Genomic DNA, 15,401 nt, shown 5'->3' with positions numbered 1-15,401 from the left:
GGGGAAATTGCAGAAGGGAGGCAGAGGAGTTGAGGCTGGGAGTTTTAGTGTGAAGAAGTGAGCTCTGACTCATGAAATCTGGTACTGAAAGAAATGTGCCACCGGACTTTTGTTTTGTTTTGCTGCGACAGACTAACATGGCTATCCCTCTGCAATTTGGAACAGGGTGGTCCATTATGAATATACAAACTTGGGAGGTGGGATGTCAGAGTTCCATTTGGGCTCCAAAGTTTAATTATTTTAGGAATGTGATGCTCTGTGTTTCCTGACCTTACCGATTTTGCTTGACTGTTTTAGGGATCTGCCGACCCTCTAAATAGTGCGTTCCATTTGACGTACAACATGGTACTGAATTTGCTGCGCGTTGAAGAAATCAACCCGGAATATATGTTGGAGAAATCTTTTTATCAGTTCCAGCATTACAGAGCAATTCCAGGAGTGGTTGAAAGTAAGTATTATGTGAATGTGTAACCATTTGGAAGCATGCCCACAGTGCTTGTGCACTCCCAAGGACTTACCTTTGCATAGTATTTTCCATGGAGTTGGTTAACCTGTTACTAGATAATGACTGTTTAGTTGGCAAGAACCATTATCAGCCGCAGGAAAGAGGTTGGGTGCAGCCCGTCAGATTTTTTACTTTGATCAGTCTGTCCTTCTGCCAAACCACAAATTGCTCTTGAAAATTAGAGGTCTTTCAAAAGGGGCTTGCTATGTGGCATAGAGGGGGGCTTCTCTTGAAAGAACACAAGCCAAAAGCCAACTTGGGCAGGCAGAGCTAGCCACATTTTTCTCGGGGTCCCAGCCACTGAACATAATGGAGTGAGTTCTTGTAGGTTATCCGGGCTGTGTGACCGTGGTCTTGGTATTTTCTTTCCTGACGTTTTGCCAACAGCTGTGGCAGGCATCTTCAGAGGAGTAACACTGAAGGACAGTGTCTCTTAGTGTCAAAGTGTGTTGGAAGAGTAATATATATATAGTCAGAAGGGGGTTGGGTTTGAGCTGAGTCATTGTCCTGGAAAAGAATCAAAGGTAATTGCAGGACAATGACTCAGGTCCATCCCAACCCCCTTCTGACTATAAATATTACTCTTCCAACACACTTTGACACTGAGAGACACTGTCCTTCAGTGTTACTCCTCTGAAGATGCCTGCCACAGCTGCTGGCAAAACGTCAGGAAAGAAAATGCCAAGACCACGGTCACACAGCCTGGATAACCTACAAGAACTGATGAACTCTGACTGTGAAAGCCTTCGACAATATAATGGAGTGAGTTTTCAAAGATGGTTCTTCGTCTCTTTCGCTGCTGACTTCCAACTTAGAGAACTGTAGTAGGAAGCAAGCACAGCTGTCTGCTAAAAAGAATCCCTTCCACCACTGAGTAATCTCACCTTGCTGTCCTGATGGTCCTTTCGGTGAGTAGCAGAGGAGAGGTATGAGGCATGGTACCCTTGCAGTCTGTGTATGTGCACTAGCACCAGGAAAAAGCAGTAGAGGTGATGGCTGTGTAGGACTTCGTGACCCAGCAGGTGGGGCTCCACAACCCATCTGAATGTGTCAAGCCATGAGCTGAAGACCACTGTCTTTGAAAAGGTAAAGGTGTCGACCCCTGTGCAAGCCCTGGGTCATTCCTGGCCCATGGGGAGACATCACATCATGACATTTACTAGGCAGACTATGTTTATGGGGATGGTTTGCCATTGCCTTCCCCAGTCGTCTACACTTTACCCCCAGTGAGCTAGGTACTCACTTTAACAACCTTGGAAGGATGGAAGACTGAGTTGACCTCAAACCAGCTAGCTGAAACCTCCTCTACTCTTTGGCATATGTGCAGGAACTGGGCCACGGTTATTCCTCTCAATAGCCTGGTATGCTGAATACCCATGCCATGGGGGAGTATGTGGGACCAAGGTTTTTTTGTGCTTTTGGCTGTTCCTCTGCTTGCATGCAGTGCAGTTCATGAGGGAACGGAAGTTACCATAGCTTGTAATATCACAGACTTCGATCTAATCCGTTTATCTTGAAATGCTTGTTTGTAGAGGTAAATAAATTAGAGCAGCAGTACAACGAGATTGAAATTCCCAACGAGGAAAGTGTGGTCATCTACTATAAAATCAGACAACAACTTGCTAAGCTGGGGAAGGAAATTGAAGAGTACATTCACAAGCCAAAGTACTGCTTGCCGTTTTTACAACCGGGCAGGCTGGTAAAAGTAAGTAGGTTTCTTTTCATCAGGTTTGTGTTTGAAATCTATGTTTTGGTAGCATAGAACAGAGGCTCCCAAACTGCTCCAAGGAGCACTTGGTGCTCCCCGAAGCATCTCCTAGTGCTCCATGAAGAGATTGGAAAGAAAAATACTCCTGTCATTCGATTTAATATGTAGGTGCTATGTGAAAATTAGTGCTCCGTGACAAATTTCTCTCCTGAAAAGTGCTCCATGATTCAAAAAGTTTGGGAAACTCTGGCGAGAATGTAAACTTTTAAACTGGATCCTCATGGTCTCTGCAGATCCCTAAGGGATCTCTTATTTGGGTTCTGAGCCTGTGGTTTTATTATATAGGTATAAACAATGTTCGCCAAGATTACTTAGCCATTTTATTTTGAAAATTGAATCACTATCCTTTAAAAAAAAATATCCAGCTTCAGAGTATGTGCTTCTGTAGGCTGTCTCATATTTCTTAGTAAATTAGTGGTGGTTTGTTTCTAAAAAAATGTTCGTTATATCACTATTTGACAACCACTTGAGCAATATAGTTTATTTACTTATTATATGATACAAACATAACTGAAGTGGTCAGTCAGGATTTCCTCTTGATTGAGGGACTGATTTTATAAAGTTTATACACAAGGAAAAGAACTGTTGGTAGTAAGTTTGTTCTCATGCCACATTAGGGCTTCATAATATTTGCTGCTTTCTATTATGCAGTTTTCTGATCTCATTTAATTGTAATTCTTTACTTCCAGCACAGCTTTATATTTGGATGTCATGTTCTGTTTTGTTTTTTAAGGTGAAAAATGAAGATGATTATTTTGGCTGGGGAGTGGTGGTCAACTTCTCCAAGAAATCCAACGTTAAGGTAAAACAATATTTAGTGGCCTTCCCACTGTGATATAAACATATACTTGAACTTTTTTTCAAAATGATAATTTATAATCACATTCTTGTTCATTTCAAGGTGGTCACTCATACTAGTATACTGAAGTCCTTGTTTCTTAATGAGCTTTATAATTCAAGGCCTGTAGCCTGATCTAGAAAATACGTTCCCCTAAGTGCAGTGAGGTTTACTTCTAAGGAAGTGTTCCGAGGATGGCAAGGATCTTGATTTCCAGGTCGTGGCTTTGTTCATAGTATGCACTAGTTTAGACCTTATTCAGACATTTGGCTATAAGCCCAGATTGCAGGTGAATTTCTGACTCATCCAAGACCTAATAATGTTAACATCCAGAGCCCTGAAGCCACAGCTATTACAGTCAGATCTGTGCCATAGGATGAACTCTGGGGCATGCAGGTCTGGTAGCAGGTAGAAGAAGAGGAGTTGGTTTTTATATGCTGACTTTCTCTACCACTTAAAGGAGAATCAAACCAGCTTACAGTCGCCTTCCCTTCCCCTCAACCACAGACACCTTGTGAGGTAGGTGGATCTGAGAGAATTCGAAGACAGTTGTGACTAGCCCAAGGTCACCCCAGCTGGCTTAATGTGTAGGAGTGAGGAAACCAACCCGGTCCACCAGATTAGCGTCCGCCGCTTATGTGGCGGAGTGGGGAAATGAACCCAGTTCTCCAGATTTATGTCCACCAAACCACCACTCTTAACCACTACAGCACGCTGGCTGAGAGAACAGAATTACTGACTCTCTGATCTTGCTGCAATCTGATCTATTTGTGGCTGACTTTTGTATCTCCTGGTGTTAGTTGTATGAAGGCGTCCATATGAGTCCTTGAAGTGCACATTTTTCCACAGGGCGTTTTATGATTCCAAAGCAGGCTCTGTAGAGCTTCAGTCCATCATATTTCTATATAGATAGTAAAATGGTCTAGGGAGACAACACTGATGGTTAAGATTGCAGTGAGATCAGAGAAGAGGCTCGTAGGACCTAAGAGGCAGGTTAATCTTTGTTTTTCAACTTCAGACAAATTACTTTGATGTAAAAGCAACTACTTCCTATAAGTGAATTTGGGACTTCCCTAAATTATTAAATGCTACACTTTTATTGTCAAATGTTAACAGTCCCTTGAGCATGAAAAGAGTGGGGATTCTTGTTTTACCATACACGTACCATTGCTAGCCCTTGGCACTGACAGCAGTGACCCTGGATCAACAAGGATCACTAATTCTTGACCTATTCAGCATTTCATTTTTACCTTTGTCTTCATCTGGAACATCTGTGCCCAGAGGGCAAGGAGAATATCGGGATAGTATGTTGATAACAGGGATTTCATAGCAGAGGAATCTCTCCTTACCTGCAACGTTATCTATTCTTCCCTAGAAGAGCAAAACAACTGTAGAACTTTTGTATGAATATTGCAAGTCAATACCTGTGATTTAAAAATGGCCTGTGTTTGCTTCACTTCTGCACTCTGGTCAGCTTAACCTGACCACCTCGACTTCCGGTAACTGAGTTGGTCCCAGCACACGTCCCTTGGGAGAGCTCCCAAGGGAATCCAAGAAACGCTTTGAATTGGAGTGTTTTTTAACACACCAACTCGGTTCTAAATAGTGGACCGGGACGCAGGAATTCCTCTGCAGCCCGAAGAAAGCGGTGTGACTCCCACACTCTCCGAGGGAGCTTTTTTAAGTCTCCCGGAGGTGTGGATGTTTGTCCCTGCTGGCATCGAGGGGAGAAAACATCACCGCAAGCGTTTCTTTGGCTTTAGGCTCGGACCTCCATTACCTATAACCAACTTATGAACTGTTTAAAGAAGAAAAACCTCACCTCTGAAATCTAAGTGAGTAACAAGAATTCTTTTGATCTTACCGGGAAAGGAAAGCTGAACCGATTGACAGGATTAACTGGGAACTCCGCATTCTCCCCCACTATCGTACAAGAACTTTCTTATTTGGATAAGATATCAGATAAAACAGCAAGGACTTTATCAAGTAGATCTGTGGGTAGACTAAACAACCGAACCTTTTGAAGGACGGGGCAATTACCAATCAGATTCTGTGACGTTTGAGGGGAAAGGAGAAATAAAACCCTCCTACCCCTTGGTCGTGCTGCCTTTTCCGGGTTGGAAAGGTCCTCCAGCCACGTTTCAAGATTCATTTTGAAGTACCGGAAGATCTCTACCAGCACCATTGTATTGCAAGACATACCAGGGAGACGGGAAGAATTGAGGTCCGCAGGACCGGAAGTGATTCCCCTCGGTGTACCAACTAAAAGGTTCGACACTAAAAACTACTGAAAGGGGACGACGGAAGGTCCGCGGCTCTATAGTTTTTGACTGATTGACTTCCTACTTCCTGTCTGCTTGTCAACCTAGAGCGTCCAGAAAACTCGATGGTACTTCAAATTTTATAAGTCTTTTTTTAAGCTGATTTGGAGGATTTGTGCTTAAATATCTAAGCGATTTTGCTTACCATAAGATTTTAAACTACCCACACTCTGGAAACAACATTTTTCAAGACTTGTCAAAATTGTTTAAGTTTAAAGATTCTTGCAAGAAGTAAACATGGAAAAGAAAATCCAAGATATGTTTGCCATACAAAGTGACACAACTGCAAAACAACATGAACAGCTGTTAAAACAACAAGAGCAGATGTCAAAACGGATGGAACGAATGACTGCCATGCTGAACATCTTTACCCAGTCAGTCATTCAAGAAATGAATGAAGCAATAGAAGACCTTAAAGATGTCCCTCTAGCTGACAAGAGAGATGAAGAACAGAAGAATTTTGCAGAGGAAATGGAGATCTACAACAAGCAAATTGCAATAACCCAGCTGGCAACAATGGATTTGAAAGTGAGTGACTTGGACCTCTGTCTCTTTATTCTACCGGATGACCTTTTCAATATCTGCTTGGAGGACTTAATGAGTAGAGAAACTGAAGTTGTCAGGATCCTTTTCTTTGAATTTGGGATGGAAGATAACGCAACGTGGATATACTATGAAGATCATCTATTTGTGGAAGAGACTATACCAACAACCTCCAAGGACGTTCTTCGATGCTTATTATTAATGGGGAAAAGAAGGAAATGTTGGAAATTCCGAGCTAAGGGACTAATCTAAAAGAGTTTAGTTTTTCTTGTGGAAAGGATTAAAAGGAATTGGTTAAAAGGATTGGCTTTAATGGAAATAGAACCATATATGATATTAATTTACTACAACTATAATATGTTTTAAATGAGTTTAGGGAGAAATGGAGGATTTACAGAATAATTAATTTTTAATGGAAATGGAGGGAGGTGTAGGAGAAGTTAATATATCTTTGATTACATACAAATATCTTTAATAATGGTTCCTATCTGCTTTTATCTTTTACTGTTTATGTCAACAAACTATGTGTTTAATATTTTTGGAAAAATTTAATTCTAAATGGGACCATTTAAAGGATACTCTTTGATCTAAACCCTTATCTACACTTTGCATCAGTTTTATATTAGGTATTGAGCTAATAATGTTCGATAGGACAAGAATATATTAATTAAAATAGTTGGGATTAGTTCCGTTAGCAAAAGTTTATACAATTTATTTTTAGATGGAAGAGGGAGAGGGGGAAGTCAATTTGTGGTTGATTTAGTAATATTATTTGACTCTTTAGTATTATTATTATTTTTTAACATTGGATAATGTTTTATATGTTGATATTTTAAATCAAGAAAATAAAAATTTTTTTAAAAAAAGCTTAACCTGACCACCTCCCTCTCTTCACCCCCCCTTTCCAAGGAATATTACTTTACAAGTGTGTGTGCGCACCCCTTAATGTCTTTTGTGTGTGCTATCTGCCCTAGCCAGCAAAGGCGACCTGTTGCGTGCTGTCAAAGGCAGTGAATTGTGGCTGGCTTGGAGTCCCACTCCAGCTACGTTTTAATATAAATCCTGTTATTGAGCACTAGTTCCTTTCCATAGGGTAGACATGACCTCATTAGTGCTTTTACCTTTTGCTGGCTGTTTTTTTAGTAAGCCTTTTACAGCCCCTTTGAGGACTTTGCCAACTGTTGGTTGGCTCCGGAGCTAGGGAAGGGGGCTGCCTTTGTCAGTAGGGGAGCTTTCTCTGTGAAAAGGCAGAACCCCAATCTCCTGGGCACGTTCAGTTTTCTCTTCATATAGGAAGTTGTCTTCTCGATGGCCAGAGTGCACAGATTGTAGAGCTTGCAAGAGCTCAGGTGGTTTTTGGCTTTGAACATTTTTACGATGATTGGAACTTGCCAAAAGGACTTTTGGAACCCACAGAAGTTTGGAGCATCCATTCTGGTACCCCAGCATTGCCAGGGAGATTGAGGGATCCCCTCCCCACCTCATCTTTCTTTTGCCAGTTTTAAAACTTATTTTAGAAAAAGAAGAGTTGGTTTTTATAAGCCAACTATCTCTACCACTTCAGGGAGAATCAAACCTGCTTACAATCACCTTCCCTTCCCCACAACAGACACCCTGTGATGTAGGTGGGGCTGAGAGAGTATGACTAGCCCAAGGTCACTCAGATGGCTTCATGTGTAGGAGTGAGGAAACAAATCCAGTTCACCAGATCAGACTCGACCGCTTCAAACCACTGCTCTTAACCACTACACCCCGCTGGTCTTTAATGTCTAGTGTGAATGATGATCTGGTTTTAAAATTCAGGTTTGCATTTTACTTGCTGCAGTGTGGCTTGATCTTCCATTTTGCCCTCTTGCGCTAACAGTTTTGCCCAGGTTACTGGTTTTTCTTTTTTTATAAGGAAATGAAGATGTCTGTGTTTTGTGGTGTCTTGGTGAATAGGAGAGTCGTGGCAGATGACAATTTTTGTAAAACCTGTGGGGGGGGGACTAGTTGAGCTGCCAGGTCAAGGTGAAAATACCCTGCAGGCTCTTGTTTCCACAGCAGTGACAGTTTTAACCCTATAGGGTGTTTAGTTTTTGTCTGTAGACCATATATTCAGAGACATTTTCTGACCAACACAACTTGGCTACCTGTTGTAGAGTGCGATTGGAGTAGATGATGTAATCCAGCATGGCTTGTTTTGTGTGCCCTTAGAGTATTTTATGCGTATGTCAGCCTGTTTCAAGTTTGAGTAAACAGCATGTGTTTTTAAATGTTGGCTTAAAGCTGCTTTTCCACATATGGATTGCATTTTCAAATGCAGTTCATATGACACAAGTAAACAGAAATCATTAAACCTAAATTAAAACAGCTGCTGTAAATATTTTTTCATACAGTTTAGGAGAGTATTACTTGCAACTGTGTTTCATAAATAAATACTTGGATTATTGGGTAATCTAACAATGACCAACCCATGTGTTTCTGTTTACAGCTAGGCATCTTAAAAATATCTGATATGGTTTCAACTTTTTGCAATGTCTTCAGTATTTTGCTTCAAGCCCTATGCTCTGTTAAGTAATGTCATTTTTTGTTTGCTTCAAAGCAAAGTATAAGAGCAAAAAACAAAAGAGCAGTGGTGTAATAAGAAAAATTTTAAAATTCAGTTATACTGCCTCTACATGTTCCGCATACACTTATTCTGAGGGATCTGTAAAACTGTATTCAAAGCAGTTCCCACAGTCTCTCTCTGCTGCTCTGTTACTGTGGGAACTGCTTTGGCTATGAAGTTTTATAGAAGAAGAAGAGCTGGTTTTTATACCTTGTTTTTCTCTACCTTGTGGAGTGTCAAAGCAGCTTACAATCACCTTTCCTTCCCCCTCCCCACAATAGGGACCTTGTGAGGTAGGTGGGGCTGAGAGAGTTCGGAGAGAACTGTGACTAGCCCAAGGTCATCCAGCTGGCTTCATGTGGAGGAGCCTAGTGCCGCCTGGCTTTCCAAGGATTTCACACAGACTTATTTTCCAGCTCCACTGTTGCTAACTAGAGACTCTGACGGTTGAAACAGGGACATTTTAATTTGTAAAGCACACACTGTACCACTGACCTATGCCCTTTCCCAAGACTTCAGCCCCGAACCATTCCAGGATATTGCACTATCAAGCAGAATGGATTAGCTATACCAGAAGAAGAAGAGTTGGTTTTTATACCCCGCTTTTTCTCTGCCTTTAAGGAGCCTCAAAGCGGCTCACAATCACCTTCCCTTCCCCACAACAGACATCTTGTGAGGTAGGTAGGGCTGAGAGAGTTCTGAGAGAACTGTGACTAGCCCAAAGTCACCCAGCTGGCTTCATGTGGAAGAGTGGGCAGTCAAACCTGGTTCTCCATATTCGCGTCTGCAACTCACGAGGAGTGGAGAATCAAACCTTGTTCTCCAGATTAGAGTCCACCACTCTTAACCACGACACCATGCTGGCTTTACCTGAAGATCCTCCTGAAAAAGCACATGCAGGACACATAGGGGCAGTATAGCTGAACAAAATAATTTTTCTTCCACAATACTGCTGCTTTTTTGGGGAGAGGGGTTTGCTCTGTCTTTGGTGTGGCCATCTTCTGCATCGGAACAAAGTGTGCCACAAACTGTCTAAAATGATACTGTTTTTATTATGTGATTCTGGTCCTGGCTTTGGACCCCTTCCGCCACGGAGCTCTCACTCTGCCTCCCATTCAATTGTCACATACCACTGGGCAGCAAAACCGATTTAGTGGATCACAGTGATCGGCAAAGATGATATCTAGATGGCTACTGGTGACCCGCAAATCTTTCTGGTGCCCCCTCGTGCATCCCCCGTTACCTAACAAAATGTGAGGTCCTGCTGCCTGAATTTTTCTTACACTGTGCTGGGTGGAAGCGCCAGATTCAGTTCTTCCCCTCAGGTTCTGGAAGAACTTGGGAAAAAAGTAGGGGAAGATGACCAGGGGGAACACCGCAAAGTAAAGTAGGGGTGGGGGAGAGCACAGACTTTAATTCGCCTGTGCTGCATGCCTGCCTTTTGTTAAAAACAAATGTAACCCCCTCCTTTCCTCCAGTTGAGATGTGAGTGGGCAGGGCATATGTATAATAAAGACACATGGACAGACACACAGCGGTCTCTTTGACTCTCAGGAAGGAGGGTCTCATTGTTCGAGTGCCTCCTGAGCTTGGCATGAAGCGAGAGTATGACTAATCTGCTGAGATTTCTGCTCATGTCAGTGAATTGGGGCAAGCGGGAGGGAGGGAGAACCATAAATAATCGCTGGCTACTGAGGCCAGCCAAACTATGTGGATCGCTGTTGGATCATTTTAGGAAAGGCGGCCAAGTTCTGGCCTGCCTGTTTTCTTTTTCAAGTTCCCTCTCTGCCTGTCTTCCATCTAAAAAAAACAACCCAACTATCCATTTATATCAAGGGAAAACTTGCCAAAAAAAGAGCAAACATCCCAATTTTCAGTGGTATGCCCCCCCCCATCCTTCCACTTTGTTTTTTGCTACGTTAAATCAGAAGATGAAGGCTGCCAACAGTCTGCCTCAACGGCTTTGCTCCTTCCGCTCCACGGCTGGTAAGAGCCACATGTTTATGAGATAGTGGTTAGAAGCAAGAGGATTAAAAGAGAATGTCATGCAGCAGAGATTGGTTAATCGGCAAAGGAGTCTTACAGGCTGGCTTTGAACGGGATCTGATCCTCTGGCGGCGGGGCGGGGGAGCACGAGCTGTGTGGTCTGCATAGCAATGCATCATACCCTAAGGCTCCAGCGGTATGCACACTGAGCTTGGGAGTAGTTCCCACTGAAGAAAGTGGGACTTACTTCTGAGGAAACACACCTAGCATTGCACTGTGAGAATCCCAAGTCAAGATTTTTAAAAAGAAAATACCAACCCATTGCCACTATTTGGAATGGTAAAAGCCATGTGGAAGAAGTATTCAGATGTTGCATAAAATCTATATCAGTTCATGAGAAGAACTAGGCAGATTTGTCCTCGGACTTGTGCACTCTCCATTTTCTTCTCCTGTGTATGTGGTGCAGAGATTGAACACTTCCTGGTTTGGAACACTGTGTTTGTAAGATCCTTATCAAGTGAATTGTAAACCAGGATTACACTGAAGCTGAGGATCCCAATTTGTAAGCATGAGAACGAACCACAGTTCTTATTTTCACCCAATTTGTGTGTCATAGGGCGAAAACGTATGGGAGGTTTTGCCTTGGATTTGCCACTCTCTAAATGCACATTTTCCCCAGCCAAATTCTCAAAACTCAAAAACAAGCCCCCATGCAGAGTTTTGAGAATTCAGATGGGGAAAATGTGCATCTAGAGAGTGGCAAATCCATGCGTTTTCGTCCATAGCAAGCTGCGGTTGATTCCAAACCAGGAAGTCTTTGGTCTGAGTTGTGCATGGCAAAAGGGGAACGAGGGTGCAAACCCAAGAACTTCCTGGCTTGTTCTTGTCACATACAAAGTTTGCTTATTATGTGTGAATGATGCCATAGAATTAGATACCTTTCGCCTGTCTGAAGACCCAGTGGGAGATTTACATTAACTGTTTTCAATTCTGCTTAGGAAAGAAAGATATGAATTCCAGGGTACAGAGGATAATATGCTTTGGTTTGGGATTTTACTGTGCTTTGGTTAAAAGAAGCACACTGGGGCAGTGAGTTTCATACGTCTCACTTAAAGAATGGTTCTTACTGAGCTGTTTGTTTTGGGATTTCACTTTTGTTTTGTTCTTTGCTACCACTGCAGCCTAACTCTGGCGAGCTGGACCCACTCTATGTTGTAGAAGTCCTCCTACACTGCAGCAAAGAAAGCTTGAAAAATTCTGCTACTGAGGCTGCCAAGCCAGCAAAGCCCGATGAGAAAGGAGAAATGCAGGTAAATGTCTTTCTGCCCCCCCCCCACGCCAATTAATTGGTTTTTAAAGAGCTGAGATCATATGACAATATAAACGTATCTTTAATATATTGGCAGAAGTGTGACTTTTTAGTTTTCTTAAGGATGTGGAAGCAGCTAAATGGATAAATATAGTTAACATATTCTTGCACAGCCGGCAGTTTTCATCTCAAGGGTGTGTTCCTTTCATTGATAAATGATTTGTAAAGCCAGTTTACGGCAGAGTTAAGTGGTCTGGAAGGTGTTCAAAAGTCTTGTGGTTCAAAAGTACGAATGGCCAGAATGAAGGGCACGCATTTTCTCGGTGAGAAAATCCTCCCCTCTTTTAAGGCTGGCCCTTCAGCTCATGTAGTGAGGTGCATACAGCAGGATCAGTTTCAGCTGATGACGGGCGAATGTGTACTCTAAGATCTTTTGCTTGTCCGGGTTGAGTAGTGAAAGTCATGAGAAATATTGGAAGCAGCACAGCCACGCATTGATACATATGCTGTGTGCTTTGCTACTCTTTGGTCTGGGAACTAAGGAGACCCGATGTAGACATAGCGATTTGAGATCAGGCCTGAGGATTGGAAGAATCAAACTGCCCCCAGTTGGAGTAGCAGTTGGATGGACAGAAGAATACTGAGGTCTCCTTCTTCCTGGGGACTCCCAGTGTCTGCAGCGTTGGTTCTTTATCTAATAGCTCAAAACTGAGTTGTACCTGCAGCTCCTTCAGTTTATGATAAGAAATGGCAGGGAAGAGAGTGAGTGTTGCTCAATCAGGGGAAGAGAGAGGATGAATGTGGGAGCCAAATAAGCATCGGCAGCCCGTCAAGGTGGCAAGTGGCCAGATCATATCTCCAGTGGAGGTAGGAAAGAGACCTCCTAAGGATTGCTGACTGGTGAGGAAGTAATGGCCTATTTATGAGTGAGACAAGGAGGCGGTAAGCAGGCATGGCTGCAAAGCAGCAGAGAAGAAGGAAGAGCAGAGAAGGACCAACTTGTTGGCAGCTCGACCCGAAGGAGAACAGCTGTCAAGACCCAGGGGGCTTCACAAGCTCTCAAGGATTAGGCCATGGCAAAAGTTTTCATGGCCTAGAGAAAGATGGTTAACGACAGGGTGAACCACCTGGGGCAGTTAATGGGGAACCCCTCACATCACAGCTTTGAAATAAGGCACCCCAGTTCTAGGTGGGTACAGAATTCTGGAAGACCACACCTCCCCATGCAGGCTGACCTGGAAGACAAACTTGATGGTGAAATGTAGACGTTCTCCACAAAGGGAGTGTAAAACACTATCTCTAGCCAGAGTGTGGGCTCATGAACTCTTCAACAGGTGACATGTTCCTCTGAATAAGAGGCTATTCTACCCCAGTCTTACTAATGTTTGACATTACTTTGGGTGAAGGAGGATGGAGCTCTTTGGAGAAGCATTGCCCTCAGAGAGAGGGAACTTTACGGTTATTTATTTTGAGTATGGGAGAAAGATTAATTTGTCTGATAAAAATCTGAGAATTCGTTGGATGTTGTCGGCTGGATCGTTGATCTGAAAAAGTGAAAGGCTTCTCTTAGTAGTCATCAGTAGAAATCACAAAGTGTCTTTTGTGTGGGAAATGATGCAGTAATCTTCGGTCCCAACTTGGTTAGGAGAAAGCTGGGCATATAAACGTTTTCAATAAACGTTATGAAAATGTGACTTTGCATTGATTTCACTTCCTAGTTTACTCAGCTGTTCACACATGCATATAAATCCCTCGGTGAATGCATTTGTGAAAGAGCCATTACAGAGTGAAAACCACTGACCCTTCTTACCTCCTCCTCCAAATGCTTTTCAGTTGGAGGTATTTGGCTGCAAATCATTGAGTTGTCAGAAAATAGGGGCTTCAGTGATTGATGTCCCTGCATCTGTCCCTAATTTAAGAATGGGTGAGGCTTGAGGCTGAGGCTTATGGGTGAGGCTTATGGCTCATTTTCATGATCATGGTGTACAAGTAGGGAAACATTAGTGTAAACCCTACTGTGCACATGAGGAGTCAGTTCTAAAAACGGCTAGACTGTCCCTTCAGAGAGCCTTATCCACAGATCTGCAAAGCAGCATATGGTGAAATGCGAATAGAATAAAACATAGAAGAGTTGGTTGCTGTTTCGTATAATATAGAACAATTTGGGTTACCTATCAGGTGAACGTAGAAATATTTGTGACTAAGTTAGCTCAGATCCGTAGCCTGTTGTATTTTATTCAATTGAGTGTGTGTGTGTGTGTGTTAAGTGCCATCAAGTCGCTTCCGACTCATGGTGACCCTATGAATCAAAGTCCTCCAAAATGTCCTTTCCTTGACAGCCTTGCTCAGATCTTGCAAACTGAGGGCTGTGGCTTCCTTTATTGAGTTAATCCATCTCTTTTTGGATCCTCCTCTTTTCCTGCTGCCCTCAACTTTTCCTAGCATGACTGTCTTTTCCAGTGACTCTTGTCTTCTCATAATGTGACCAGAATACGATAGCTTCAGTTTAGTCATTTTAGCTTCTAGGGTCAGTTCAGGCTTGATTTGATCTATAACCCACTGATTTATTTTTTTGGCAGTCCACAGTATCCGTAACACTCTCCTCCAACACTACATTTCAAAGGAGTCTACTTTCTTCCTATCAGCTTTCTTCAATGTCCAGCTTTCATACCATACATAGTAATAGGGAATACGATGGCATGAATTAACCTGATCTTGGTTGCCAGTGACACATCCTTACACTTGAGAATCTTTTCTAGCTCCTTCATGGCTGCCCTTCCCAGTCTCAATCTCTTTCTGATTTCTTTGCTGCAGTCTCCCTTTAAGACTTATAAGCAGTCAGGTATTGGGTACCTAGATGGATTCTTCTGCATCCACAAGTAGGTTTGTCTTGTTTGCCTTTTCTTTGATTTAGTCATTATTGGGGGTGGGTTTTTCCCTTGGGTGAAATACTTAAAGGAAATGTATAAACAAAGTGATTTAGGGCTCTTTGGCTGTAGCTTTCTTGGTAGAAAAATTTCCCAAGATTATTCAGGCTTAGAGCAGCGTTTATCGTCAAATCCCAGATCAGCCTTTCACAATTCTGTTTACCCCATTTTCAGGCATTCTCTAAGAGTCTGTTAAACTATTTCTTGGCTTAACAGGAGAAAGTTCATATTTCCCCCCAACACACACACATTTAACCACTAAATATTAAAGACGTTATCCCTTTTATTCATTCCAATATAGAGCTGACAACTTCTTCTGAGGGCTTTTTTTTTAAAAAAAATTTTTGCCATAACTAAACTTTTCCAGTTGGCCATATGTTAGGCACGTTCTATCATTGAGCATTACTGGAAGACAGGATTGGAGCAGTAACTGCATTTGGGCCCACTGGAGATTTTAGTCTGTCGGGCAGTTATAAATATTAAGTCATTTTCTAGAGTTCATCATTTATCTAAAATATCTCCAACTGAATGGACTTGGCTGTTGTTTTGGTATCCTGCCATTTTTTCTCCAACGAGAGCAAGGTAGCACTCATGGGGTTATCGCTGCTATTTTC

The 15,401-nt window shown here is 42.5% G+C and overlaps 1 protein-coding gene across 1 annotated transcript in view; it reads left to right on the top strand.

Moving 5' to 3' along the window:
* Positions 1–15,401, top strand: part of MTREX (Mtr4 exosome RNA helicase) — a 56,408-nt gene that overhangs the window by 25,871 nt on the left and 15,136 nt on the right. Inside the window, exons 16-19 of the mRNA XM_056849039.1 lie at positions 298–448; positions 2,038–2,210; positions 3,007–3,075; positions 11,733–11,861. Of these exons, the coding sequence (XP_056705017.1) occupies positions 298–448; positions 2,038–2,210; positions 3,007–3,075; positions 11,733–11,861 (522 nt within the window). The remainder of the gene's footprint in view (positions 1–297; positions 449–2,037; positions 2,211–3,006; positions 3,076–11,732; positions 11,862–15,401) is intronic.

This window comes from Euleptes europaea, chromosome 4 (genome assembly GCF_029931775.1).
Source record: "Euleptes europaea isolate rEulEur1 chromosome 4, rEulEur1.hap1, whole genome shotgun sequence".
Classification (NCBI taxonomy): Eukaryota; Metazoa; Chordata; class Lepidosauria; order Squamata; family Sphaerodactylidae; genus Euleptes; species Euleptes europaea.
This window is presented reverse-complemented; position numbering and strand designations above follow the sequence as displayed.